Source organism: Macaca thibetana, chromosome 7 (assembly GCF_024542745.1).
Source record: "Macaca thibetana thibetana isolate TM-01 chromosome 7, ASM2454274v1, whole genome shotgun sequence".
Lineage (NCBI taxonomy): Eukaryota > Metazoa > Chordata > Mammalia > Primates > Cercopithecidae > Macaca > Macaca thibetana.
Window position 1 is genome coordinate 14,954,181 of NC_065584.1, and position 26,526 is coordinate 14,980,706.

Here is a 26,526-nt window from a genome sequence, read left to right on the forward strand (position 1 = left end):
GCTCACGAAGGCACACTGTGAGCCATCACATGGCACTCGGCCCGCAAATCAATAGCTGAGTTTCAGCAACATCATCCCTATCTCAACAGCAGGCCTGGTGCAACTCTTTGGTTATTTGTTGCATTCTTCTCATAGGAAAATGAGTGGCATGCCAAAAAAATAAAACTGATGACACTAATGACAAGAAACACATATGCCTCATGAACTTCCTAGAACAACCAGATCGTCCAGCGGACTGGAAACCCAGGGAATCTTTAGCCTTAACTAGACAATCCTTGGCTCTGGGCTCTAGGGAAAAAAGGGGAAGTCACAAATATATTCGCACAACATCAGAAGGCGAGAAACCAAAACTGTATTTTCAGTTGCGTCTAGGTGTATCAAGGAAAAGAAACTGGAAGGAAACACAGCCCGAACTTGCACGAGTGGTGAGTTTATGCGTGGTTTTCATCCTCAGCCTTTTCTGGTCTTGTCCGTTAAAAACAAACACACATGGCTGGGCGCGATGGCTCATGCCTGTAATCCCAGCACTTTGGGAGGCTGAGGCGGGCCAGATCATCTGAGGTCAGGAGTTTGAGACCAGCCTGGACAACATGGTGAAACCCTATCTCTACTAAAAATACAAAAATTAGCCAGGCGTGGTGGCCGGTGCCTATAATCCCAGCTACTCGGGAGGCTAAGGCAGGAGAATCGCTTAAAACCATGAGGCGGAGGTAGCAGTGAGCTGAGATCGTGCCACTGCACTCCAGCCTGGGCAAAAAGAGTGAGACTCCATCTCAAACAACAAACAAACAGACACAACATGCTTGACTTTTATTATAAGACAAAAAGGTGTCATAAGAAAAAGCAGCACATGGCGGGCATGTGGAGGGCATGGTGCAGAGGGTGGGGCCCACTACCCTGCCTATTCCAATGCCAAATCCAGGCTTCCTTGGCAAAAGGGCGCCATGCTGTTTTCCACTGGAGGCACAGCAAGTAGAAGAAAGGGTTGAGGGGCGGGAAGTGGTGAGCAAGGCTGGCTGAGAATCAGGGCACAGTGCAGGCAGAGCACGGAGTTCAAACTCAGTAAGCCCTGAGTGTGAATTCAGCTTTTGTTTACATCCCAAAATGAGGAAAGCCCTTTAGTTGCTCTCTCTTTCTCTCTCTGGATAACAGCTTTGTTGAGATATCACTCACACACCACAGAGTTCACTCATTTAAAAAACACGCCTGTGTTTTTCAGTATATTCATCAAGTTGTGCGACTCTCACCACAATCAATTTTAGAGCACTTTTTTTTTCTTTTTTTAAGACAGAGTCTCGCTCTGTCACCCAGGCTGGAGTGCAATGGCATGATCTTGGCTCATTGCAACCTCCACTTCCTGAGTTCAAGTGATTCTCCTGCCTTAGCCTCCTGAGTAGCTGGGATTATAGGCATATGCCACCACACCCGGCTAATTTTTATATTTTTAGTAAAGATGGGGTTTTATCATGTTGTCCAGGCTGATCTCGAACTCCTGACCTCGTGATCCGCCTGCCTTGACCTCCCAAAGTTCTGGGATTATAGGCATGAGCCACTGCACCTGGCCTTTAGAGCATTTTGTATCACCCCAAAAGAAACCCTATGCCTATTAAGCAGTCACTCTCCATTCCCCTTTCCATCCAGCCCCTGGCAATCGCTAATCTGCTTTCTGTCTCTACGGATTTGCCTATTCTAGACATTTTATTCAAATGGAACTGTAGCATATGTGGTCTTTGGTATCAGCTCCCTTCACTTAGCATGTTTTCCAGGTTATTCCATGCGGCACCATGTGTCAGTCCCTGCACTTCATTCCTTTTTATAGCTGAATAAACACTTCAGACTCCTTAACTTTCCATTTCCTTATCTGTAAAACGGGCTTTTTTGTGAATAAATGAGATAATGTATGTGTGGGCATGTGGCAATGAATTTGCCTCCCATTGTCCTTTTGGTCTTCCCTGAAATGCTGACTATACAAGGTAACCCCTGGCTCACAGGGCCTCAGCACTAGGCTGGCCAGGGATCATTTGGACTCTCCTTGGACAATCTGAATGAAGAACAGTGGTCAGGTAGGGCTGTGAGCTGAGTCAGAGCCCTGCTCGTCAGGGAAGTAGGGGAGTAGGAATCTGAGTCACCAAGGAGGCCATGTACAGGGAGCAAGGGGCTGGCATGTGTGACAGAGCAGCTGCGGTCACCCACAAAGCCTGGCTAACCCTCCATCTCCATTTCTCAGAGGGTCCCTGGTGTCCTTTCTCTGAGTCTCTTTTTTATGCTAGTTTGGGTGGGTTTCACTTCTTTTCCACCAAAGTCCCTTCCTAGAACAATGTGTGACATGCTAGGCACAATGCCTGGTGTGTCAGGGCCCTTGGCAAATGCTGCACTTTCCATATTTATTATCACTATTTCACATGAAGGTTGGCAGGGCCCAAGCCTGCCCATGCCAGGGTCAAGGTCTCTGGCCTTTGATAGGATGTGCTCCTTCGGCTCTGGGTCTCCAGCCGTTCGGGAGATGACTGTAAAGTGAACCTTTCCTTGGCTCCAGGGAAAAATGATTGTGGTGAGCCTGGCTTCATGTCTTTCAGCACTCGGGGACACCAGGTCTACACAGATCCCTTGAGCTCTTAAGCTGCAACATACTCAGCTTCCATTTAAATCCTGTTCTCAAGGAAGTAAGTGCTGACGATGAATCTGAACCACTGTTGGTCTCTTGCATTGCTGCCCCTGATGGGCCCCTCTGAGTGGTGAACAGTGGCCTGGCTTGGGAACCAAGGGGTGTCTTCTTTGATCTCAGGTCTGCCCCTCACTTCCACTGTGACCTGGTTCTGCCCTCTGGGTCACTGTTTCTTCCATTTCATCAACACTGGTGAACAAGGCACCAATGTTCTGGACACTGTGCTCAGCCCTGTGGAGCACAGTGTCCTATGCATGGTTGACTTTTACTAAAGATTGTTGATGAACTGCTTTGCTCGTAAATGTGACCTGGCGGCCCCAGGTTAAGGCTCTGGGGCCTGCAGTGGCTCCTGAGCCGCTGTGTGGAACACGCTCTCCCTTTCCCTGTAAGAAATTCTCAGGGCCGGGCACAGTGGCTCACACCTGTCATTCCAGCATTTTGGGAGGCCAAGGTGGGAGGATCGCTTGAGGCCAGGAGTTTGAGACCAGCCTGGGCAACATGGAGAGACCGTGTCAAAACATAAGAAATTAACCAGGCATGGTGGTGTGTGCCTATAGTCCCAGCTCCTCAGGAGGTGAAGGTGGGAGGATCACCTGAGCCTGGGAAGTTGGGGCTGGGCTGAGCCATGATCATGCCACTGCACTCCAACCTGGGCAACAGAGTGAGACTCTGTTTCAAAAAAAAAAAAAAAAAGAAAAAAAAAAGAAAAAAAAATTATCTGCTCCTAACACACTCTGAAAGAGGCAGGTGGCCTGGCCTCTCAGCAGCTACAAACTTGGCATGCTTGGGCTTCCTGAGGGCCAGCGAGGTGAGGCCCTAGTTCTAGGTGGGCACCTGCTGACTGCATCCTTGTAGGGTGCTTGGCATCACCTGTACATCGGAAGAGCTCACTAAATGTGAGTTCTTTTTATAATTATGTGAAAGGGCTGGGGTCAGACACACCCTGTCCTCTCTCCCCTTCTTCTTTTCCTCTCCCCTGTTTACCCCTCAGGAACTCAGAAGGGTGGGGTGGGGCATGCTTAGGGTCAGTTGTTTGGGCACAGGACAGGCCCCCGTGAGGGCCACACCCAAGTTCATGGTCACATTCATGCTGCTTTTCCAACCGATGAGGGGCCAGGGCTGTGATGGCTGCCAGACCCAGCTCTCTGGCCCCCACTCAGAAGGGCCCTGGGGTTGAGCTCGGCTTCTCCCAGGACCACACCAGCCTCTCTGGTCCTAACCAGGCCCTGCTCCCTTAGACCAAACGTGACTGGGCCTCAGGGCGTCCTGGGCAGCTGATAGAGGCAACTCTTTAGAAACGCCTCTGTAGATCTCCCTGTCACGCGGCTCGGCAGCCTGAGGCAGGGGTGTGGGTGGTCCCATGGGAGCTGGGACTCAGGCTGTCTTTCTGCACAGGCGGCCCCTGGGGCAATCCTAGGGCCCCAGTTCCTAATGCCCCACCAGCTCCCCTGGCCCCTTGGAGAGGACTCACCCAGACCCAGGTTGGCGATGGTCTCAAGGTCCGTGAAGCTGCTGGCCTCGAGGATGGCCTGGGGCAGCCGCAGTGTGAAGGGCAGTAAGTCTCTGTGAAGACACAAGGGGCGGAAGTCATGTCTGGGGCCACTGTGTCCATTCCCAGCCTCCACAAAGGAAGAGCCCTGGCAATCTCTGCTGGCTGCCGGGGTCTCCACACATCCTGGAAGCTTCCCTGGAGCTGAGGGGCAGACTCTGAGGTGGAAGGAGCATCCAGTCAACTCTAGGTCCTGAGCCAGCACCAGGGACCCAGAGAGGTGGAGACCCTCCTCAGGAGTTGGGGGGCGGAGTCACTGCCCCCCTTAGTTTTCCTGGCCTGCTGAGCCCAGGCCAGCTCCTCTAAAGGCATTCTTTAGGGTAAAGTGAGTGGCCCACTCCTCCTGCCCTCTGACTTTGCTGGTGCACACTGAGATGTGCAGCGAGCACACAGTCAGGCATCTCCCAGCAAATGCACAGTCAGGCAGCCCCTGACGAACACACGGTCAGGCATCTCCCAGCAAATGCACAGTCAGGCAGCCCCCGATGAACACACGGTCAGGCATCTCCCAACAAACGCAGAGTCAGGAAGCCCCCGACGAACGCACGGTCAGGCATCTCCCTGCAAATGCACAGTCAGGCAGCCCCCGATGAACGCACAGTCAGGCATCTCCCAGCAAACGCGCAGTCAGGCAGTCCCGGAAGAACACGACGAACACACAGTCAGGCATCTCCCAGCAAATGCACAGTCAGGCAGCCCCTGACGAACACAGTCAGGCATCTTCCAGCAAACGCACAGTCAGGCAGCCCCCGACGAACGCACAGTCAGGCATCTCCCGGCAAACGCACAGTCGGGCAGCCCCTGATGAACACACGGTCAGGCATCTCCCAACAAACGCAGAGTCAGGAAGCCCCCGACGAACGCACGGTCAGGCATCTCCCTGCAAATGCACAGTTAGGCAGCCCCCGATGAACGCACAGTCAGGCATCTCCCCGCAAATGCACAGTCGGGCAGCCCCCGACAAACGCACAGTCAGGCATCTCCCTGCAAACGCACAGTCAGGCAGGTTCATCTCATGGCTTTGGTCACAATAGGGAACTGTTGAGGATTCCCTCCAGAGATCTTCCAGAAGGAGTTCGGACTGATGGGAAACAGGGGCCAGGAAAGGAAAAGGGATGGCCAGGCCACATGGTAGTTGAAGACACTGTGTGTTGAGCCCAGGGCTCCTGACTTTTGGCCCAGGGCTGCTTCACAGGGTCAGGAAGGGGAGTGTGGCACTGCCAGGGCCCCAGGATGGGTGGTCCCGATTCTATGTTTCTTCCTAGTGTTTAAGGCCTGGGGACCCCCTTTCCAGCCATGTCTCCCGCTCCTTCCTCATTATCCCACCTGCCCTGTTCTCTGAGGCCATTTCCTCCTCTGTGAAGACAGGAATGGATGAGAGGGTGCCCAGCGTGGTTATCAAGACCTGGCAGCCACCACTATTTTCTTCACAACCTGTTCTACCCTCCCTTGCTCATGCTTCGTCCACTTTCTCCCCAAATCCTGATGCCCACTGAAATCCCATCGTCCATCATTTGCTGAGCCTCCCACCATGGCCTCGGCCAGAGGTACCTCCTCCCCGGGGTCTTCATGGCTTTGCTGTCTGCAACTCATCTTCCTGGCGACATGAGGCTGGGAGCCCTGGGAGCTCCTGGAACAGGTGGAGGCTGCCTTCCGGGTTTCCGAAGACCCGCAGTGCTTAGCACTCTCCATGAGGCTCCAATGCCATTTGCTGAATGGACCCAGCCAAACTCAGGAGCTGAGCCGGAGGCATAGCACAACAGAGATGGCCTGGGATGGGGCTGGCCCTGCTGGGGCACCTCTGCTCAGCGATGTCAGCTTCTGTGGCCTCCCAGGTGCCCCCATGGCCTCTTGGGAAGCGCTTCGATGGAGCTGGGACACTCGTGTTTACAGAAGAGTAGGACAGGGCAGGCTGTGGCACAGGTTCTGGGCCCTTTTCTCAGGTCTTGGGGGTGGCCTTGGGCTTCTCCACTGTCAGATGGGCTGGGGACCAGCCAGCTGACGTTGGCATCTTCTGTCATTGTTGTGTGATTCTGCTGCAACCCGAGGTCTTCTGATGGCCAGACTGGATGGGCCCTCAGTGCTGCACTCCCATCTCAGGCCCTGCCCCGCCACCACTAACCCCAGCTCGAATTCTGAAGGGTAGCAACATTCATCCCAAGTTGCCTCAGTTTACTTCGGTTACCTGGTGGCCTATCAGTGGGGTTTCCAATGGTTCCTCCATCACTGTGAGTATCACAGTGGCCAGCAGAGGCTGCTCGGCTCATCTGTGCCCACCCCGTGACTGCCAGGACAGCCTCCTGCCACCTCATCATTCTACTCAGTCTGCTGCAGTTGCAGCTGCAGTCACACCCCAGACTCGAATCCCAGCATCCAAGGTCTCCCCCGGTCTGGCCTTGCTCTGCCTTTCTGGCTTGCTCCCCAACATCTGCTCTCCACAGTCCCTTCCCCGCACTCGGGGGCCTCCTGCTGGCTCCCAAATGATCACGCTCCAGTTCCTCCGGTGGGTGTTCCCCACTCATTTCCCGTCTCTGAGTTTACACATAGAGGGAACAGTCCCTCATCCCCACCACCTACGTCTACGATTCTATACATCCTTCAAGGCCACACCATGGACTCTTCTTCCTCCATGACCTGGGGTTCAAGGGTCTCATGCGTCTCTGCTTCTCCACATCCCATCCAATTCGCCACTGCACCCAGGGGCAGCCTCTTCCGTCCAGAGGAAAGCACACACAGGATGTGGGTGTTTGCTGGGCATCTACTATGTGTCAGGTGTGGGGCTAGGTGTTTTGGAGGCTTTAAGTGATATTCTTACTAAATCACAGGCACCCTGAGGGCAGGCATCAGTACCTCTGTTTTACAGGGGACACAGTGGCTCAGGGAGGTTAAGGGACTCGCCCAAGACCCCCCAGCCAGTAGTAAGTTTCTGACAGAAACATTGAAACATTTAAAAATCTATACCAATATAAAATTTGATTATCTACAGGGCAAAACTTTCAATCAGTATCACAAATCACCTACTACATTTGTTTTTTAAGGAAAAGGAACTATCACTTGTTAAGCTTTATCAATCACTCACCAAGAGCTTTCCCTGTTATCCTACTTAACCCTTGAAGCAATCCTGTGATGTAAGTGCTATTGTCAACATTTGTTAAAATGTTGGATTTTTTTTTTTTAATTAGAAAAGAAAAACAGATTTATTGTAGTCAAAGTCATACAATACAAAAGTGCTTAAAATGTGCAGGTCCTCCATTCTCCAGAGGATCCTGCTGTCTACCCCAGGGGTCCCCAACCCCCAGGCCACAGACTAGTATCAGGCCATGGCCTGTTAGGAACTGAGTTGCACAGCAGGAGGTGAGCAGCGGGCCAGTGAGCAAAGCTTCATCTGTCTTGACAGCCGCTCCCCATCCTTGCATTACTGCCTGAGCTCCACCTCCTGCCAGATCAGCGGCAGCATTTGATTCTCATAGGAGCGCAAACTCTACTGTGAACTATGTGAGTGAGGGGTCTAGGTTTTGTGCTCCTTCTGTGAACTATGTGAGTGAGGGGTCTAGGTTTTGTGCTCCTTCTGTGAACTATGTGAGTGAGGGGTGTAGGTTTTGTGCTCCTTCTGAGACTCTAGTGCCTGATGATCTGTCTTTGTCTCCCATCACCTCCAAATGGGACCATCTAGTTGCAGGAGAACGAGCTCAGGCTCCACTGGTACTACATCATGGTAAGTTGCACAATAATTTCATTATATATTTCAATGTAATAGTGAAAGAAATAAAGTGCACAATGAATGTAATGTGCTTGAATCTTCCCGAAACCATCCCCACCCCATCCCTGGCCCATGGAAAAACTGTCTTCCACGGAAGTGTTCCCTGGTGCCAAAAAGGTTGGGGACTGCTGGTCTACACTCTGGAGAGTAACCTTGCTGGCCCTTCTTTAATGCACACATATGCATGCCCAAGCACACACGTACACACACCATTTATTTTACTAGTTCTTATATATTTTTAATTGTTTTGTAGAGATAGGGTCACACTATATTGTCCAGACCTGTCTTGAACTCCTTGCCTCAAGTGATCCTCCTGCCTCTGCCTCCCAAAGTGCTCGGATTACAGGCGTGAGCCACCGCACCTAGCCCACATCACGTATTTTAAAAATGAAAATGGCACTATGTTCCATCTATTGCTCTGCAGCTTGCTTTCTTTACTGAACAGTAAAGTGATCTATATAGTGAGCAAGTCCATACATGTATACTGGCGTCTTTCTTTTTCTGTGCTGAAGAGTATCCCATGGGATAACCGTCATTTATTTAATTTTTTTTTTTTTTTTTGAGATGGAGTCTCGCTCTGTCGCCCAGGCTGGAGTTCAATAGCACGATCTTGGCTCACTGTAACCTCTACCTCCCAGGTTCAAGCAATTCTCCTGCCTCAGCCTCCTGAGTAGCTGGGATTGTAGGCATGTGCCACCGCATCCAGCTAATTTTGTATTTTTAGTGTAGATGGGTTTTCACCACGTTGGCCAAGCTGGTCTTGAACTCCTGACCTCAGGTGATCCACACGGTGGCCTCCCAAAGTGCTAGGATTACAGGTGGGAGACGCTGTGCCCAGCCACTGTTTTTCTTCTTTTGATGGTCATCTAAGCTTGCTTTCTTTCTCTTTCTCCCTCCCTCCCTCTCTCTCTTCCTGTCTTTCTCTCTCTTTCATTAATGCTAACCATTACAGAGTTTACTGAGTGTCCAGGAGAAGTTTTAAGCACTTTACATATATTACCTCTTTAAATCCTCCTCCCAACTCCACGAAGCAGGTACTTTCCTTATGCTTATCTCACAGCTCCGAAGACCGGGGCACAGACAGACTAAGTGGCTTGCCCCTCTCCCACAGCTTGTAAGTGACAAAGCCTGCATCTGAATGGAGGGTTCAGGCTTGTAACCCCTAGACTACTTGTTTTCAGCAAAAAATTATTTCCTAATTGCCACTGGATCCAATTGTGCTGCACAGAAAGAATTGAGCACATCATCTTTCTGCCCTCAAGCTAGTATTCCTTTTTTCTTTTTTGAGACGGACTCGCACTCTGTTGCCCAGGCTGGAGTGCAGTGGTGTGATCTCGGCTCACTGCAACCTCCGTCTCCTGGGTTCAAGCAATTCTCCTGCCTCAGTCTCCTGAGTAGCTGGGACTACAGGTGTGCGCCACCATGCCCGGCTAATTTTTGTATTTTTTTTAGTAGAGACGGGCTTTCTCTATGTTGGCCAGGCTGGTCTCAAACTCCTAACCTCAAGTGATCTGCCTGCCTCAGCCTCCCGAAGTGCTGGGATTACAGGTGTGAGCCACCACACCTGGCCTCAAGCTAGTATTTCTGCTGAATAACTTCCTAGATGCGAGTGAGTCTGCTGGGCCATAAGGTAGATATATTTGGAGAAATGACAGAATTTACCAAACTGATCCCCTTTTCCCAAGCTTGCTCCCATTTACACTCCATCAACGCCTATGATGGGCTGAGAAGTAAATGGTCCCAAGCTTCTGGAACAGCCTGTGCTGGTTCCTTCCAAAGACAGTAACTAAATACTCCAGTCCTCCAACCTCAGCTTCAGTGTGTCCTCGTGGTGCCCTCCTGCTCTGTGACAAAGGTGGAGCCTGGAAAAATTGCCCAGTTTGGGGTCTGGAGGGCAAGCCAGTTTCATGCCTCAGTAAACATTAGCAGGGTGTGAAGATGGGGAAGGCAGGCGTTTGAAACTATTGCTGCCATGCACGGCTTATTCATCTCCAAATGCCGAGTCCTTAGTTCTTGGAAAATGCCAAGAAAAACCGCCAGACAGGGTGCTGGGGTGGTGGGGCCACCGCCTGAACACTCACTGACAACAAAAGACCGAAAGGGAACTAGACACTTGTGAGGGACTCCACTGGGGCTGCCACGCCCATTTATACTCTGCAGACTGCCTGGATCAGAATCGTCTAGGGAGCTGCTAGAAATGCAGATTGCTAGGTTCCCAAGGTTCCCAACCAAGGGTGCCTAGCATTGGGTCTGGGGGTAGGCTGAGAATCCACTTTTTTTTTTTTCTCTCTCTCTGGCACCCAGGCTGCAGTGCAGTGCTAGTATTCCTTTTTTCTTTTTTGAGACGGACTCTCACTCTGTTGCCCAGGCTGGAGTGCAGTGGTGTGATCTCAGCTCACCGCAACCTCTGTGTGCTGGGTTCAAGCAATTCTCCTGTTTCAACCTCCCAAGTAGCTGGGATTACAGGTGCTGGGTTCAAGCAGTTCTCCTGCTTCAACCTCCGAAGCAGCTGGTATTACAGGTGCCTGCAACCACCCCCGGCTAATGTTTGCATTTTTAGTAGAGACTGGGGTTTCACCATGTTGTCCAGGCTGGTCTTGAACTCCTGACCTTCAGTGATTTGGCCTCTGAAAGTGCTGGGATTACAGGTGTGAGCCACCATGCCCAGCCAAGAATCCACATTTTTAAACAACTCCTGAGGGGATCCTGGTGCATGCAGCCTTCGGTGGGAATCACAGGCCCCCAAGGTCAGGGCTGCTAAAAAAATATAAAAATTAAGCAACCTTCCTGATGTGTGTGTGTTTCCTCATAAACTATGAAACCCACTAAAAAGCATTCACAACAATAGGAATTTTTTAAATGGGATTTTTAGCTGACTAGGTGCAGTGGCTCATGCCCCTGTAATCTCAGCACTTTGGGAGGCCGAGGCGGGTGGATCGCCTGAAGGTCAGGAGTTTGAGACCAGCCTGGCCAACATGGTGAAACCTCAATCTCTACTAAAAATATTTAAAAAAATTAGGAGGGCATGGTGGCAGGCGCCTGTAATCCCAGTTACGCGGGAGGCTGAGGCAGGAGAATAGCTTGAACTCAGGAGGTGGAGGTTGCAGTGAGCCGAGATCATACCATTGCACTCCAGCCTGGGCAACAATAGTGAAAATTCGTCTAAAAAAAATAAAAAGGGATTTTTAGAATAAATATTCTGACATTTCCCCCACACTCTGGAAGGTCAGCTTGTGTACTCCCAGGGAGCCAGCGCCTCTCTCTGGAGGTCTCCGTTTTAGCTGGTGCTTTCCAAACCTTTGTAACCAGAGAGAAATACCTTTGACATCATGATACAGCATATGTGCACCCACACACATACACACACCCACACACTCACACACCACTAAAACAAAAGTTTAGCAAAACGAGACTTATTCCAGCTACATGAGATTCTGATAGTTTCTAGTCCAGTTTACTTTTTCATTAAAAAGAAAAAAGCCAGTCATGACCCACTAAACTGATTTTATAACCCCCTCTGAAGTGTTTTCCACACTTAGCAATCAATTCTCCAATTCTCCAGACACCAACTGGGTACACAACAATTCAGCTCAATTCTGACACTAATTACCTGGATGTAGAGTTAGATTCTGTAGACTTAAGGCTTCCGTCCCCCAAGACTGCCCCACTTCAGATGCAGTTGCGTCTCAGGCCACCAGCGGGCTTCTGACTGGCCGGCTATAGATCAGAGCTTCCCAGGCACAGGGACAAGATTTCTCCTAGGGCAAGGATGCCCAGCCAGCCATCCCCTCCTCTTGCCATCTCCTCCTCTGGGACAGGAGGGTGGCAGCTTAGTCACAACACTGGGCACATCCTAGGGTGGGGCAGACCTGAGAGGCTCCTCTCTTCCTTCCTCATTTTGGGTAATGGCGCCCACTTCTTGAGGCTAATGACTGCAGTGCCCAGGGCTGTGCTGGGGATCAGGCCCCATGATCCTTGCAAGGTGCTGAGCAGAGCACCTGGCACCAAGTAAATACTCAGGAAACCATCAAGCATGTTCGTCCTCCTGTCGTCAAGGATGGAAACCCCAGCTCTCCCCCTGCTCCCACCCTCAGTGGCTGCCCTCACCCCTCTGGTTCCCCTAGGCATTGCTTGGGGCAGTCACCTCCACGCAGGGCCAGTATGGCTGCAGCAGCCCCTTGCTGGTCTCTGCTCTCCCCTTCCTTCAATCCCACCACCTGCTATGGCCAGGTTGCTCGCTGAAGAGCAGTCTGATATCAGCAACAGGCTCACAGCACCTGCGGAAGGAAGTGCCTGCAATCCCCAGGCACAGCGTTCAAGGCTTTCCAAGCATCTTACCTCCCACCTATGATGCGGTTCTGCCCATGAAGCCACTCCTGAGGCTGCCCATAGCTTTCCCACTGCCAGGCGTTTGCCCGTGCTGTCTCCTCTGCCTTAAGTTCCCTTCCTGCCCTTCCTTGCCTGGCTCCCAACATCACTCTTCCATAAAGAGGGCCTCATGTCTCCCATATGTGGAGGGAGTGGCTGGAAGGCGGCAGCACAGGCATCCTCCCAGCCACAGGCCTGGCAGTCAATCTCCTGGGCAGAAGCAGCTGGGGCTTGCGGGTCACACACATTTGGGTTCAAATCAGCTCAGAACTTGGCTGTGACACCAAGGCAGGTCACATCCCCAGCCTCAGTTTCTTTATCTGTAACAGCAATAAGAACATGCTTGATTGTTTTTTGAGCCCTTATTTCACACCAGGTGCTCTGCTAAACCCCTTCCAAGGATCATGGAGTCTGATCCTCAGCACAGCCCTGGGGGCTGGAGTCACTGAAGTGGTAATCCCTAAAGGTGTTATTGCTGTAGCGGTTAGAGGGAGCTCTGTGGGCAGTCACAGCACAAAGGCTCACTCAGGACAGATGCCCCATCAGCAGCAGCCAGTCACGAAATCACTGCTGACGCCCCACCCACCCTGATGGCTTTACCAGCTCTACACACCCATCCCCTAGCCTCAGTGGGGTTTGCCTTAAGTGCTGGCCCTTAGGACCATCAGGGATTGTCCTGGTGCTGGAGCCTCACACATGCCTAGGAGTGGCCCCAGGTTTCCTTTATGCTCCAGAGTCGCCCACAGGGCCAGGTTGAGGTTGGGGTCACCCTGTAGTCACACCCTCACTGGGCTTTTCCCACTCCCAGTCCTGCTCCCCTACTCCCTCCTGCTTTCTCCTCGAGGGCAGTCCTGAAACACCCCTTGCATATGAATCCCGTCCCAAAGTCTGCCCCTAGGAGACTCCCAGCTAAGCAATTGGTATCATTCACCTGGAAGCAGTTCTCAAACCCTGGTCTGAGATAGGCTCATTATAAAAGCAGATTCCGGCCGGGCGCCATGGCTCAAGCCTGTAATCCCAGCACTTTGGGAGGCCGAGACGGGCGGATCATGAGGTCAGGAGATCGAGACCATCCTAGCTAACATGGTGAAACCCCGACTCTACTAAAAAATACAAAAAAAAAACAACTAGCAGGGCGAGGTGGCAGGCACCTGTAGTCCCAGCTACTCGGGAGGCTGAGGCAAGAGAATGGCATAAACCTGGGAGGTGGAGCTTGCAGTGAGCTGAGATCCGGCCACTGCACTCCAGCCTGGGCGACAGAGCGGGACTCTGTCTCAAAATAAATAAATAAATAAATAAATAAATAAATAAATAAATAAATACATACATACATAAATGCAGATTCCTACTTTGGGAGGCTGAGATGGGCAGAACATTTGAGGTCAGGAGTTCAAGACCAGCCTGACCAACATGGTGAAACCCTTTGTCTACTAAAAATACAAAAAAAATTAGCTGGGGGTAGTGGTGTGTGCCTGTAATCTCAGCTACCCGGGAGGCTGAGGCAGGAGAATCGCTTGAACTCGTGAGGTGGAGGATGCAGTGAGCCCAGATCATGCCACTGCACTCCAGCCTGGTGACAGAGTGAGACTTCAACCCCCCACCCCAAAAAAAATGCAGATTCCTGTGTCCCACCCCAGACCCACTGAATCAGGATCTCCTGGGAGGAGTCTGTATTTTTAACCCGCTCTTCGGTGACTGTGGGACCCAGCCAGGTCTGGAAACCCTCTAGAGCCCTCACGCCAGTCCGCTTAGGCTTTGCATTACTTTGGCGTGAGCACCTTGAAGCAGAACGTGTCTCCTTTTTTACGTCTGGGGGCAGAGGCCGCAGACAGAGCACAGAATGTGCTTCCTGGATTGAGAGGGACGGGGGTGTCCTGCTCTGGGGAATCTTCACTGTACAGCTTGGCCCTCTGGGGGCTGCCATGCTGCCATGGGGAATGAGCTCCAGGAACAGACTCCCAGCCCAGCCCCTGGGCCCCAAGAGGCTCTGGGAAGGGGAAGGGGCCTGGGTAGGCTTGCTTAGGACCAGGCCTGTGGTTCAGCATGATGCTGGGGACACATGTCTAATTAAACGCCAGGACTGACAAGTATCCACTGCAACACCCCTCTGTGCCATGTCCTGGAGGTGACACAAGGCATATGATATGCCTCTGCGACATCACCTGCGACCTCCAGGAGTTAGGCTCTGGAGGAGTCTGTAGGGCAGGATTTTAGAATTGCGCAACCACAGAGGTCTAGAACTTTGATGTTCCATCTTGGCTAACATCCCCTTGATGGGGGAGACAACTGGGGCCACGAGAGGTCAGGTGACTTGCCCAAGTCACAAGCTTCTGAGTGATGGGTCTCGAACTCCCAGCCTGGGGCTCTCCCTCCCACAGCATCTCACTTCTGAGCTACTCACAAACTCAGGCCTTGGAGCTGATGTCCCCCAAAATACGGTGATGGCAGGCTCTCTGTCCTGTGGCCTCCTTAAGGGTACCCTGGGAGTTTGAGGGTAGGCCCAGGGGCACCTGCTTTTCTGGAACATGGAGGAAAGGCTGAGAGATGACAGAAGTGAGCTTGGTGACCGTGGCTCCAGAGCTCCCTGGGCATAGATGAAGTCGCTGCTCCAGCAAACCGCTATGGCCCAATTCATGGAGGTAGAACAAGGGCACTGACTGGGTGTGGGACAGGGTGCTGTTTCTTTTTTAGACAGGGTCATGCTTTGTCACTCAGGCTGGAGTGCAGTGGCACAGTCTCAATTCACTGCAACCTCTGCCTCCTGGGTTCAAGCCATTCTCCTACCTCAGCCTCCTGAGTAGCTGGGACTACAGGCAAGTGCCACCACATCCGGCTAATTTTTCCATTTTTAGTAGAGATGGGGTTTTACCAAGTTGCCCAGGCTGGTCTTGAGAACTGACCTCAAGTGATCCACCCGCCTCAGCCTCCCAAAGTGCTGGGATTACAGGTGTGATCCACTGCACTGGGTCGGTGCTGTCTCTTTACATGTGCTTCTTATTCCCTCCTTCAGCACCAACATAACGATATTATCATTCCTATTTAACAGAAGAGCAAGTTGAGGCTCAGAGAAATTAAATAATAAGCTCAAGTTCTGGGCTTTGCAATTATGTCATCATTCGTTTATTCACAGCACCTAACATGTGCCAAACACTGTAAAGCTTCTTCCACTATGGCTAGGAGCTTGGAACCCGCCTCTCTGAGACTCTAACATGTCAGGCTGGTACCAAGGGCCAGGAGGCCTCGGATGTTTTGCCTCGTGGGCCTACAGGCATCAGAATTATTGCAGGATGCACACAGTGAGGCCTCTGGAGCAGACAGTGTGGACTTTGGAGATGTGTCTGGTTTGAAACCCTGCCTTGCCATTTACCAGCTGGGCAAGTGACTTCTCTCAGTCTCAGTTTTCTCATCTGTACAATGGGGATAACGAGAGCATTTACCGCCTGAAATTGTTTGCAAAATTTAAAAAGAGAATGGCTATAAAAGCCCTTAGCACAGTGCCAGGTACCTGGTGTGCCCTTAAGAGGCAGCAGCTGTTAGCATCAACTATTACTGGGGCAGGAAAATAGGGTCTCGAGGCAGGGAACATAAGGCCAGTTCGCACTTCAGCTATGACAGGAAATATCCTCTCCATAGGGCTCAGGCCAAGTAAATGATTTTGTAACTTTACTTCATCCTCTTCATTTACATAGGGTAAATGTAATCAATGGAATTCTCTAGAGGGTATTTAAACTCCCCCAAATTCCATAACAGTGCCCTTGAGGCCCTATGCTTGGGCCCACTCCCACACTGTGGAGTGTACTTTCATTTTCAGGGAACTCCTTCATTCCTTCCTTGTTTTGTTCATGCGTTTTGTCCAATTCTTTGTTCAAGGCGCCAAGAACCTGGACACCCTCCACTGGTGACATATTTTGGTGAGCAGGTGGGGAGGAAGAGGTAAGTCCAAAGTTTGGGATTTCTTTTTCTCCTTTCTCCTTTTCCTTTCTGCTCCATACAGGAGAATCAATCACTCTCTCTCTCTCTCTCTCTCTCCGTCTGTCTCTCTCATTCTCTGTCTTTTTCTTTCCAACTCAGGATCCTTGGCAGGCAGCGCCTAAACACAAAAGCAACTGCAGGTTTCTGGCCGTGGCCAGTGAAACAAAGGGGTTTCCATGTGGAGAAGCCTAAATGTCACCGCCGGGTTCACTTAAGGGACCAGGGTCTTTTCATTTTTCTTCCCCTTTCTTTCTTTTTCAGTCTTTCAGTGGCTGTTTCCCAGTAGCTCCTTGGAAATCGAGGGTAATTGGCTGGGGTCACTCCCCAGTATTGCCTGAAGGCCTAGGAATGAATGGGAATAATTGCCTGTCCAGAATGGGAAAGGATTCTTTTTTTAAAAAATTTTTCTGAGTGTGGTCCCTGATCCCTACGTGTGGCACAGCTCAGAGCAAACTCGCATGTTTCAGGACTTAAACTTTCTTTTCTTATGCTAAATTCTTCCCTTCTCCTATTCAACGGGCTAAGGGCAAAAGAAACCCACCCAGCCTCCAGTTCCTGTCATTAAAATTCACAGAACAGGAAGCATGGGAAAGCGTGGCCTTATCAAATCACAAGGATGCTAAAAGTCAGGGATTACACCCAGGTACCGAAGGAAAGCTCATAGCAGGCTCTGGAGGGAACACGTGTAGAGTGGTGCCAGTGCCCACCTAAGGTCAGAGACGTCTGACACTCTAAGATTGGAGCCCACAGGAGGATGCTCTGGGGGATCCTGCAGACCTCAACCTCCCCAAAGGGGATGCTCTTGGCAGAGGTTCTGAGGTCTAATACTAAGCCCTCCTTAGAATTTTCTCTTGCAGTTGCAATGCTGCTTGGCCCCCAAATTGTTTAGAATCTGGAGTTTACTGTCTACTGGGAAAGTGGGATGGCGCTGCATGGATCCCACTTGTGCTGCTGTTGTTAAGAACAAATAGTTCCTCTTCAAAGGGTTTTGGTTCTTGGTTCTTTGTTCTATTCTAAAAGGTAATCTTACCCATTCATCTATCAACCCTCCCTATCTCTGAGGTGCCCAAACACACCCAAGATACACTGTACCTGTTCTCCCTGTCAAACACCTACCCTCGCCTCCTTTGATGATGTCAACAGTAGCCAATCAGAATTAGCCTAGATTGTGTGGTCCGACCCCAGCCCACAGTGGGAGGACACAGGAACAGGGTCTGCTTCAGGGATAAAAACTCCTGGTCTCCTTTGTTTTGCACACTCTCCCTTGCCTCTGCTTTGCATGCAGGAAGTGACCTTCTATAGAAGTAAATTGCCTTGCTGAGAAAACTTTTGCCTGAATGCTGGGTTCACTTCGCAGCACTGACAATTTGTTTCTAACAATCTGGCGCCTTGCCCAGGATTCCCATTCTCCTCTGGGGAAGGGGTCTCTGGTCATCTCCCAGGGGGAGACGCGTCCCACTGCCTCACTGAGGTGGCCTCAGGGGCTAGAGATCGGGACTCCACCTGCTGTGACGAATAAACCCGGACTCTCGGCAACGCGGGAAGGAAAGCCTTGCCTACAAATACCGTGGCGACCAGGTAACTTTGCACACAAGACCAAAGTAAGAAAAGCCGTGGGGGCGGGGAAGTATTTCCTTGGTGGTTGGAATATCTCGGAGGTTGAAAGTATGTGAATGATCACAGGCACTACTGCTTGCGGTGCTGCTTGTGTGAATGGTGATAGGCATTACTGCTGTCTGGGGTGAGTGGGTCATATCTGTGGTTCTGTGGTCACCTCATCTTCATATGGCTTAGGACAGATCCTGCCGTGGGGCTTATGCCAGCATGCCAATGGTAAGAGGGACCTAATTTCCCATGAGGGAAGTGGCCAGATAGGATGAGGCAAATGGAAAGGAGTGCAAGAAACCTCCATTAATGGGGGTTGAGCCTCTAGAGAAAAGGGAAGGCAAGAGGTCTCTAGTAAGAGATTGGGCCACACACACACTCAAGGGGGCATCCAAGACCTCCAAGATGGGAAACACTCCTAGTACAACAGGAAAAGGTAAGGACGGGGATAGTCAGATCCCCTCTGATAGTTCTTTAGGTCTCATGCTAAAATATTAGAAGGAGAATGAGAGAACTAGGCACAAGAAAAAGCAACAGATGATAAAATATTGTTGTTTCATTTGGGCCAAGGAACCCATCCTCAAACTGTCTTCTTGCCAAAATATGGATCAGATGAGGATTGGGTCTATTAACTTTTAATTCAGTATGTGAATGACAAAAGTCTGGTCTCACAGGAAGAAAGAGACTATGCTCTCTGCTGGAGAAAACAACCTGTTCTCCTCTTTCCCCTAAAGAATGCAGGGGAAGGATCAGATTTCGCACTCCCCAAAGTAGGCATAGTAAAACCAACCCCTAGGCTGAGGGATCCCAATGCCTGGAACCCTCTAAACCGCCTTTCCCCATTTAATTCCCCCCCCACTTGACCTGCCCCCTTCACAGGCAGCTGCTGCCACCCTGGACTCGGTCCCAGATCCTTCTGCTACTCCTATTATTCCTCCCCCTTATACTCTGACTCTTGGGAATTACCGCCACCCCACGAGTCTGTTCCTTGTGAGCCTAAGTATCCTTCCCTAAAGGGACTACCATGTAAGAAGGATATTCAAAATCCTCCTTTCCCCTCTACCTCTAAGGAATCAGCTCCGACTCACTTCCCTTTGAGAGAGGCGCCCCAGGGAGGAGGAGCTGTTGGCTTTGTAAATGCTCCTTTGACTAGTTCAGAGGTTCAAGGTTTAAAGAAAGAACTTAAGCCACTGCTAGATGACCCATACGGGGTAGCAGATCAATTCCTAGGCCCCCAGTTATATACCTGGGCCAAATTAATGTCCATCCTGGGTGTCCTCTTCTCAGGGGAAGAAAGGGGGATGATTTGCAGGGCTGCTATGACAATTTGGGAATGTGAATATTCTCCTGGCCAAAATGTTCCTGCAGCAGACCAGAAATTCCCAGCCCAAGATCCTCAATGGGAAAATAACGCAGTCCACTGGGAAAATATGCAAGATCTTAGGGAAATGATAATTAAAGGAATTCAGGAGTCAGTGCCCCAGGCTCAGAATCTTTCCCGAACATTTGACATACAACAGGAAAAAGATGAAGGGCCCATGAAATTTCTAGAAAGGCTAAGGGAACAGATAAGGAAATATGCAGATTTAGATCCAGAAGACCCTCTTGGATAAGGAATATTAAAGCTACATTTTGTCACAAATAGCTGGCCAGACATAGCGAAGACGTTGCAGAAACTAGAAAACGAAAAACCAGTCCACAGAGGAATCCCTAGGAGAAGCCCAAAAAGTATATGTGAGGAGAGATGAAGAAAAGCAAAAACAAAAAGCGAAACTTATGCTATCCACCTTCCAACAGACCCAAGCCTCCAACTATGGGACCCAGACCCTCAGCTACCAGGCCCTCTAAAGAGTATCGGGGAGGAAGGTCAAAGAATCCTAGGACAGAGGGAGAGGGAGGACAGGATAGGTGCTTTATGTGGAAAAGAAGGCCACTTCAAAAGAGAATGCCCCGAGTGGGGGAAGGAAAAAGAAATTGTTCTGCTCATGGCATTTGAAGAGGAATAGGGAAGTTAGGGGCTCTGTCTTTTCTATCTTGAGTCCCAATAAGAGCCCTTGATAAATTTAGGGGTAGGACACAAACATGAGCTTATTACTTTTCTAATAGATTCAGGGGCTGCTAGCTCCTCTGTTTGCTATCAGCCCTCTAATTTTATATTAGAGGAACTTCTTGTCTCAGGGACAAAAGGGGAAGGATTTAAAGCCAAAGTTTTAGAAGAAACAGAAGTTAAACACAAAAATCGATCAGCTAGTATTAAATTCCTGCTAATCCCTGAAGCAGGAACAAACCTGTTAGAAAGAGACCAGTGTTAAAACTAGACACAGGCTTGCATGCCTGCCCTGAAGGATTTGTCACTTCATTAAACCTGCTCACCGTCGCAGAAGAAAGTTACATTCATCCCAATGTGTGGTCAAAAGAAGGGAACAGAGGGAAACTATGAATCTCCCCCCATTCATATGAAGTTGAAAACTCCTGGGGAAATAGTAAGGAGAAGGCAACATCCAATTCTTCTAGAAGGTAGGATAGGCTTGAAAACTGTGACTGAAGCTCTTATTTAGGGTAAGTTATTTGAACCCTGTATGTCTCCATATAATACCCCTATAGTATCTGTAAAGAAATCTGATGGATCATATTCACTAGTACAAGACCTCCGGGCCATTAACCAAATAGTCCAAACCACTCACCTTGTTGCCCCCAATCCATACACTATCCTCAGCAAGATTCCATGTGACCTGGTGTACAGTAATAGATTTAAAGGATGCCTTTTGGGCATGTCCCTTAGCTGAAGACAGTCGAGACATATTCGCTTTTGAATGGGAAGATCCTCATTCAGGGCAGAAACAACAATACTGCTGGATGGTCCTGCCCCGAGGATTTACAGGCTCTCCTAACCTGTTTGGCCAAATTCTTGAACAAGTTTTAGGGAAAATATCTGTCCAGAGTCTATATGCATGCTCCAATATACAGATGACATACTTGTGTCTGGGAAAGTCATGGAACAAGTATCTGATTTCTCCATCAGTCTCCTCAATCACCTGCAAGGGAAGGGATTACGGGTATCAAAGGGGAAGCTCCGATTTGTGGAGTCAGAAGTCAAGTATTTAGGGCACCTGATAAGTGTGGGCAGGAGAAAAATAAGACCTGAAAGAGTCAAAGGAATTGTGTCCTCACCCCTGCCTAGTACAAAACAAGAGCTTAGAAAATGTTTAGGGCTAGTTGGATATTGCCACTTGCGGATTGATTCCTATGCTCTAAAAGTCAAGTCTCTGTACTCCAAGCTTACCCAAGAAAAACCTGACCCTCATTTGGGCCCCAGAGGAAGTCAATGATTTTAAAGCATTAAAACACTTACTCAAAACTGCCCCTGTTTTAACTTTGCCTTCCCTCGAACAACCATTTCAACTCTTTGTCAGTGTAAATCAGGGATTAGCTTTAGGGATGCTCACCCAAGAACATGGGGGCCACCTGCAGCCCGTGGCCTTTTTATCAAAAATTCTAGACCCAGTAACCTGTGGATGGCCCGGATGTATTCAATCTATAGCAGCCACTGCTTTGTTGACTGAGGAAAGTAAAAAGCTAACCTTTGGGGGTAAATTAATTGTTAGCACACCTCATCAAGTTACAACAATATTAAACCAAAAGGCGGGTAGATGGCTTACTGACTTAAGAATTCTAAAATATGAAGCCATTCTATTAGAAAAAGATGACCTCACTGTCACCACTGACAGTGCCTTTAACCCTGCTGCTTTCCTAACTGGGAATCCGAACCACAAAGATCCTGAACATGGCTGCCTAGATCTCATTGATTACCATTCTAAGGTTAGACCTGATTTAAGAGAAATCTTTTAAAACAGGACGTCATCTTTTTATAGATGGCGCGTCCCGGGTGGTTGAAGGAAAAAGACAGAATGGATAGTCTGTCATAGATGGAGAAGTTCTTGCTGAAATAGAATCTGGAAGACTGCCAAATAATTGGTCTGCTCGGACTTGTGAATTGTTCATGTTAATCGGGCTCTAAAATATTTACAAAAGCAAGAAGGTACCATCTATACCGACTCCAAGTATGCCTTTGGGGTAGTGCACACCTTTGGAAAAATTTGGACTATTAACAGCAAAGGTCAGGACTTTGTCCACAAATAGTTAATCACTCAAGTTTTAAAGAGCTTACAATGACCAGAAGAAATAGCTACTGTGCATGTCCCAGGGCACTGAAAAGTTCTGCCTTTGAAAGCCAAGGGAATAACCTTGTGGATCAAATTCAAAACAATCTGCCATCTCTCAAAAAGCACCTATCTTCCACCTGACTCCCTGTCTCTCTCCCCCAGTTGCAATCCTTATCTTTCTTCTCACCGAAAAGGAGAAGTTAGAGAAACTAGGGGCTAAGGAAAACTCAGAAGGGAAGTGGGTTTTTCCAGAGCCAAGCGAAATGCTTTCCAAACCACTTATGAGAGAAATCCTGTCCCAACTACACCAAGGGACTCACTGGGGACCTCAAGCTATGTGTGATGCAGTTCTCAGAGTCTATGGATGCAATTTACACCTTCGCAAAACAAGTTGTGGCCAGCTGCCTAACATGTAAGAAAACAAACAAACCAGCCCCAAGGAAACAACTTTTTGGGGGCAGAAGCTCAGGATTAAGGCCATTTCAAAGCATTCAAGTTGACTATACTGAAATGCCCCCACTAGGTTGCCTTAAATACCTAACAGTAATATTAGACCACCTCACTCATTGGGTTGAAGCCATTCCCCTCCCCAGTGCAACAGCTAATAATGTGGTTAAAATATTACTAGAGAACATAATACCTCAGTTCAGGCCAGTAGAAAACATGGACTCAGACAATGGGACTCACTTTACTGCAAATATCATTAAAGCGCTTACTCAGGCTTTAGGAATCAAATGGCAGTATCATGCCCCCTGGCATCCATCCTCATCAGGAAGAGTAGAAAGGATGAATCAGACTCTAAAAAATCATCTAAGTTAATTTTAGAAACTCCATTACCCTGGACTAAGTGTCTCTCCGTCGTTCTACTCAGGATCCGAACTGCCCCTCGGACAGACATTGGCCTATCCCCTTATGAAATGCTCTGTGGGTTACCATACTTAAGTTCCACTAGTGACATTCCCACTTTTGAGACCAAAGATCAATTCCATAGGAATTCCATACTTGGTCTATCTTCTACTTTATCTTCCCTCAGGACTAAAGGTCTCTTAGCGCAAACCCCGCCTCTTGAGTTTCCAGTTGATCAGCACCGGCCCGGAGACTACGTCCTCCATAAGAGCTGGGAAGAAGAGCAACTTGAACTGTCCTGGGAGAGACCATATCTAGTGCTCCTAACAACTGAAACTGCAGTGCGAACCGCCGAGAAAGAATGGACCCATCACAGCCGAGTCAAGAAAGCGTCGCCCTCTCCAGGGCCATGGGCCATGGTTCCAGGGGAAAATCCTACCAAACTAAAGCCAAGGAAAGTTTAATTCTCTTTCATCTATTCTGTTACTCCTTCTTCTTTCCTTGTTCTCTAGCTAGCCACCTCATCATTAATGTAACTAGATCAGACTCACCCCAGACGATTACCTTTGATGCTTGTTTAGTTATACCTTGTGGGGATCTCCAAAGCCAGAGACGGCTTACAGCAGCGGAGAAATATCTCTGCCCCTCTAAAGCAGATGCTTCTAGCTTGTCTAGGTTTCCGTTTTGTCCAACTTGGGACGAAGTCATTTGGGTCACTCAACGCCAAGATTGGGTCCCCTCAACAGATTTCCCGCTAGCGGTTCTAAGGCCCTATATCCATTTTACTAAAGGAAGTGCCCCTCCCAATTGTCAATATAACCAATGTAACCCGGTGCAAATTTCCATCACCATCCCAACTCTCCAAGATTCCTCCCCCACCCTAAACCGCTTCTATGGGATGGGAGCAGATGTAACAGGGAAAGACCCCATAGGATTCTTCGAGTTGCACCTCATTACATCTCCGTCCCCCACATCTCCACTTCTATACTCTCCTATACCTGCTGACCAGACCACTGTCTCTTCTCCACCTAATGACAAAACCAAAGTAGCTATTGTAGAGGTGAAAAATTTAAAACAAACACTGACAATTGAAAGAGGATACAAAGATGCAAATGCCTGGATGGAATGGATTGAATATTCCGTTCGCACTCTAAACAAAAGCGACTGTTATGCTTGTGCGCAAGGCAGGCCAGAGGCCCAAGTTGTCCCCTTTCCAGTTGGATGGTCTTCCGACAAACCAGGCATGGGCTGCATGGTGGCTCTTTTCCAACACCCCACAGCCTGGGATAGCGAATTCTGTCGAGTTCTGTCTGTGCTATTCCCTGAAATTCCACACAGTGAGGGTCAGCTCCCGAGGGCGATCCAGCCTCCATCTCCAGATGCCAATTTTACTTCCTGTCTCTCACGACGGGGAAAAAATTTGGAGTTTCTTGGGGACCTAAAGGGATGCAGTGAGGTTAAGTCTTTCCAAGAGCTTACCAATCAGTCTCCCCTTATTCATCCCCGAGCTGATGTATGGTGGTATTGTGGTGGACCCCTACTGGCCACCCTGCCAAGTAACTGGGGTGGCACTTGTGCTCTAATTCAATTGGCCATCCCTTTCACCCTGGCATTTCAACAACGAGAAAAAGAGAAACCACAACACCGTAAAACAAGAGGGGCCCCTCAGGGATCTTTTGACTCTCGTGTCTATATAGATGCAATTGGAGTCCCACGGGGGGTACCTGATAGATTCAAAGCCCGAAACCCAATAGCTGCAGGATTTGAATCATTACTTCCAGTGGTAGCTATTAATAAAAATGTAGCTTGGATAAATTACATCTATTATAACCAGCAGCGATTTATTAATTACACTAGGGATGCTATCAAAGGAATAGCTGAACAATTAGGGCCTACTAGCCAAATGGCTTGGGAAAACAGGATGGTCTTAGATATGATGTTAGCAGAAAAAGGTGGAGTTTGTGTTATGATAGGAACCCAATGCTGCACCTACATTCCCAACAATACAGCCCCTGATGGAACAATTACAAAAGCTTTACAAGGTCTTACCTCCTTATCAGATGAATTAGCCACAAATTCTGGGATAAGTGACCCTTTCACAGGATGGTTAGGAACTTGGTTTGGTAAATGGAAAGGACTCATGGCCTCTATTGTTACCTCTCTCGCAATCGCAATAGCTGTGCTTATGGTTGTTGGATGCTGCATCATACCCTGCATTCGTGGGCTAGTCCAAAGACTTACAGAGACAGCTATTAACCGAACCTTCTCTAGTTCTTCCAAATCCTATAGTAATAAATTATTTCCCTTGAAAGATCAACAAATCCAAGCCATGTTAGATAAGTTTAAAGAGGGAAATGTATAAATTCAAGAGGAGGAAATTGTTGTTAAGAACTAATAGTTCCTCTTCAAAGAGTTTCTGTTCCTGGTTCTTTGTTCTATTCTAAAAGGTAATCGTACCCATTCATCTATCAGCCCTCCCTCTCTCTGCTGTGCCCAAACACCCCAAGATGCACCCCAAGATGTACCTGTCCTTCCTGTCAAAGGCCCACCTCGCCTCCTTTGATGATGTCAACAGTACCCAATCGGAATTAGCCTAGATTGTGCGGTCCGACCCCAGCCCACAGGGGGAAGACACAGGAACAGGGTCTGCGTTAGGGAAAAGAAACTCCTGTTCTCCTTTGTTTTGTACGCTCCCCCTTGCCTCTGCCTTGCATGCAAGAAGTGCCTTTCTACAGAAGTAAATTGCCTTGCTGAGAAAACTTTTGCCTGAGTGCTGGGTTCACTTTGCGGCACCAAAAATTTGTTTCTAACAGAACAGGAAGCATGGGAAGGCGTGGCCTTATCAAATTATAAGGATGCTAAAAGTCAGGGATTACACCCAGGTACCAAAGGAAAGCTCATAGCAGGCTCTGGAGGGAACACATGTAGAGTGGTACCAGTGCCCACCTAAGGTCAGAGACGTCTGACACTCTAAGATTGGAGCCCACAGGAGGATGCTCTGGGGGATCCTGCAGACCTCAACCTCCTCAAAGGGGATGCTCTTGGCAGAGGTTCTGAGGTCTAGTACTAAAGCCCTCCTTTGGTGCTGTTTGGCTCCAGCACTCTTTGGAGTCTGGGGAGGTCTGGCCTTTAAAAAGCAAACTGCCATAGAGACCGCTTTACCCAAAATTTTGGTTCACAGCCTTCATTGGCTTATCTATTGGAGCAAAGTAAAACCAGTAAGTTTGTATTGCTATCTCTTGGCTAAGGTTCCAAGCTACTGGATTTTCATTTATGTGCGTGTATACACATCTAGATGTGTTTATTTGTATGTACACTTACTGTTATATGTTGTCTACCAAAACTGGCAGAGTCTAGCACCTTCTAAAGGGTCTGAATAGGAAACATTTGTCATCTATTGTTTCTAAGGGCAGCCACTATGAGACTTCGAAAGAACCTTGGTTTTTCACAATCTTTTATGAACATTTCCTTTCTATTGATCCCAGGTCCTTAGAAATAAAATCAATTGTCAACCAGAAAATGTTTAAATTTACCTATAGCCTGGAACACTGCTCCCCATCCCCACAGGTTTCAAGTTGTCCTGCCTTTCTGAAACAAA

The 26,526-nt window shown here is 49.1% G+C and overlaps 1 protein-coding gene across 1 annotated transcript in view; it reads right to left on the bottom strand.

Annotated features, from left to right (window-relative positions):
- The window catches only part of RIN3 (Ras and Rab interactor 3), a 768,425-nt gene that overhangs the window by 42,520 nt on the left and 699,379 nt on the right, over positions 1-26,526 (bottom strand). The window contains exon 6 of the mRNA XM_050799033.1: positions 4,137-4,228. Coding sequence (XP_050654990.1) covers positions 4,137-4,228 — 92 coding nt within the window. The remainder of the gene's footprint in view (positions 1-4,136; positions 4,229-26,526) is intronic.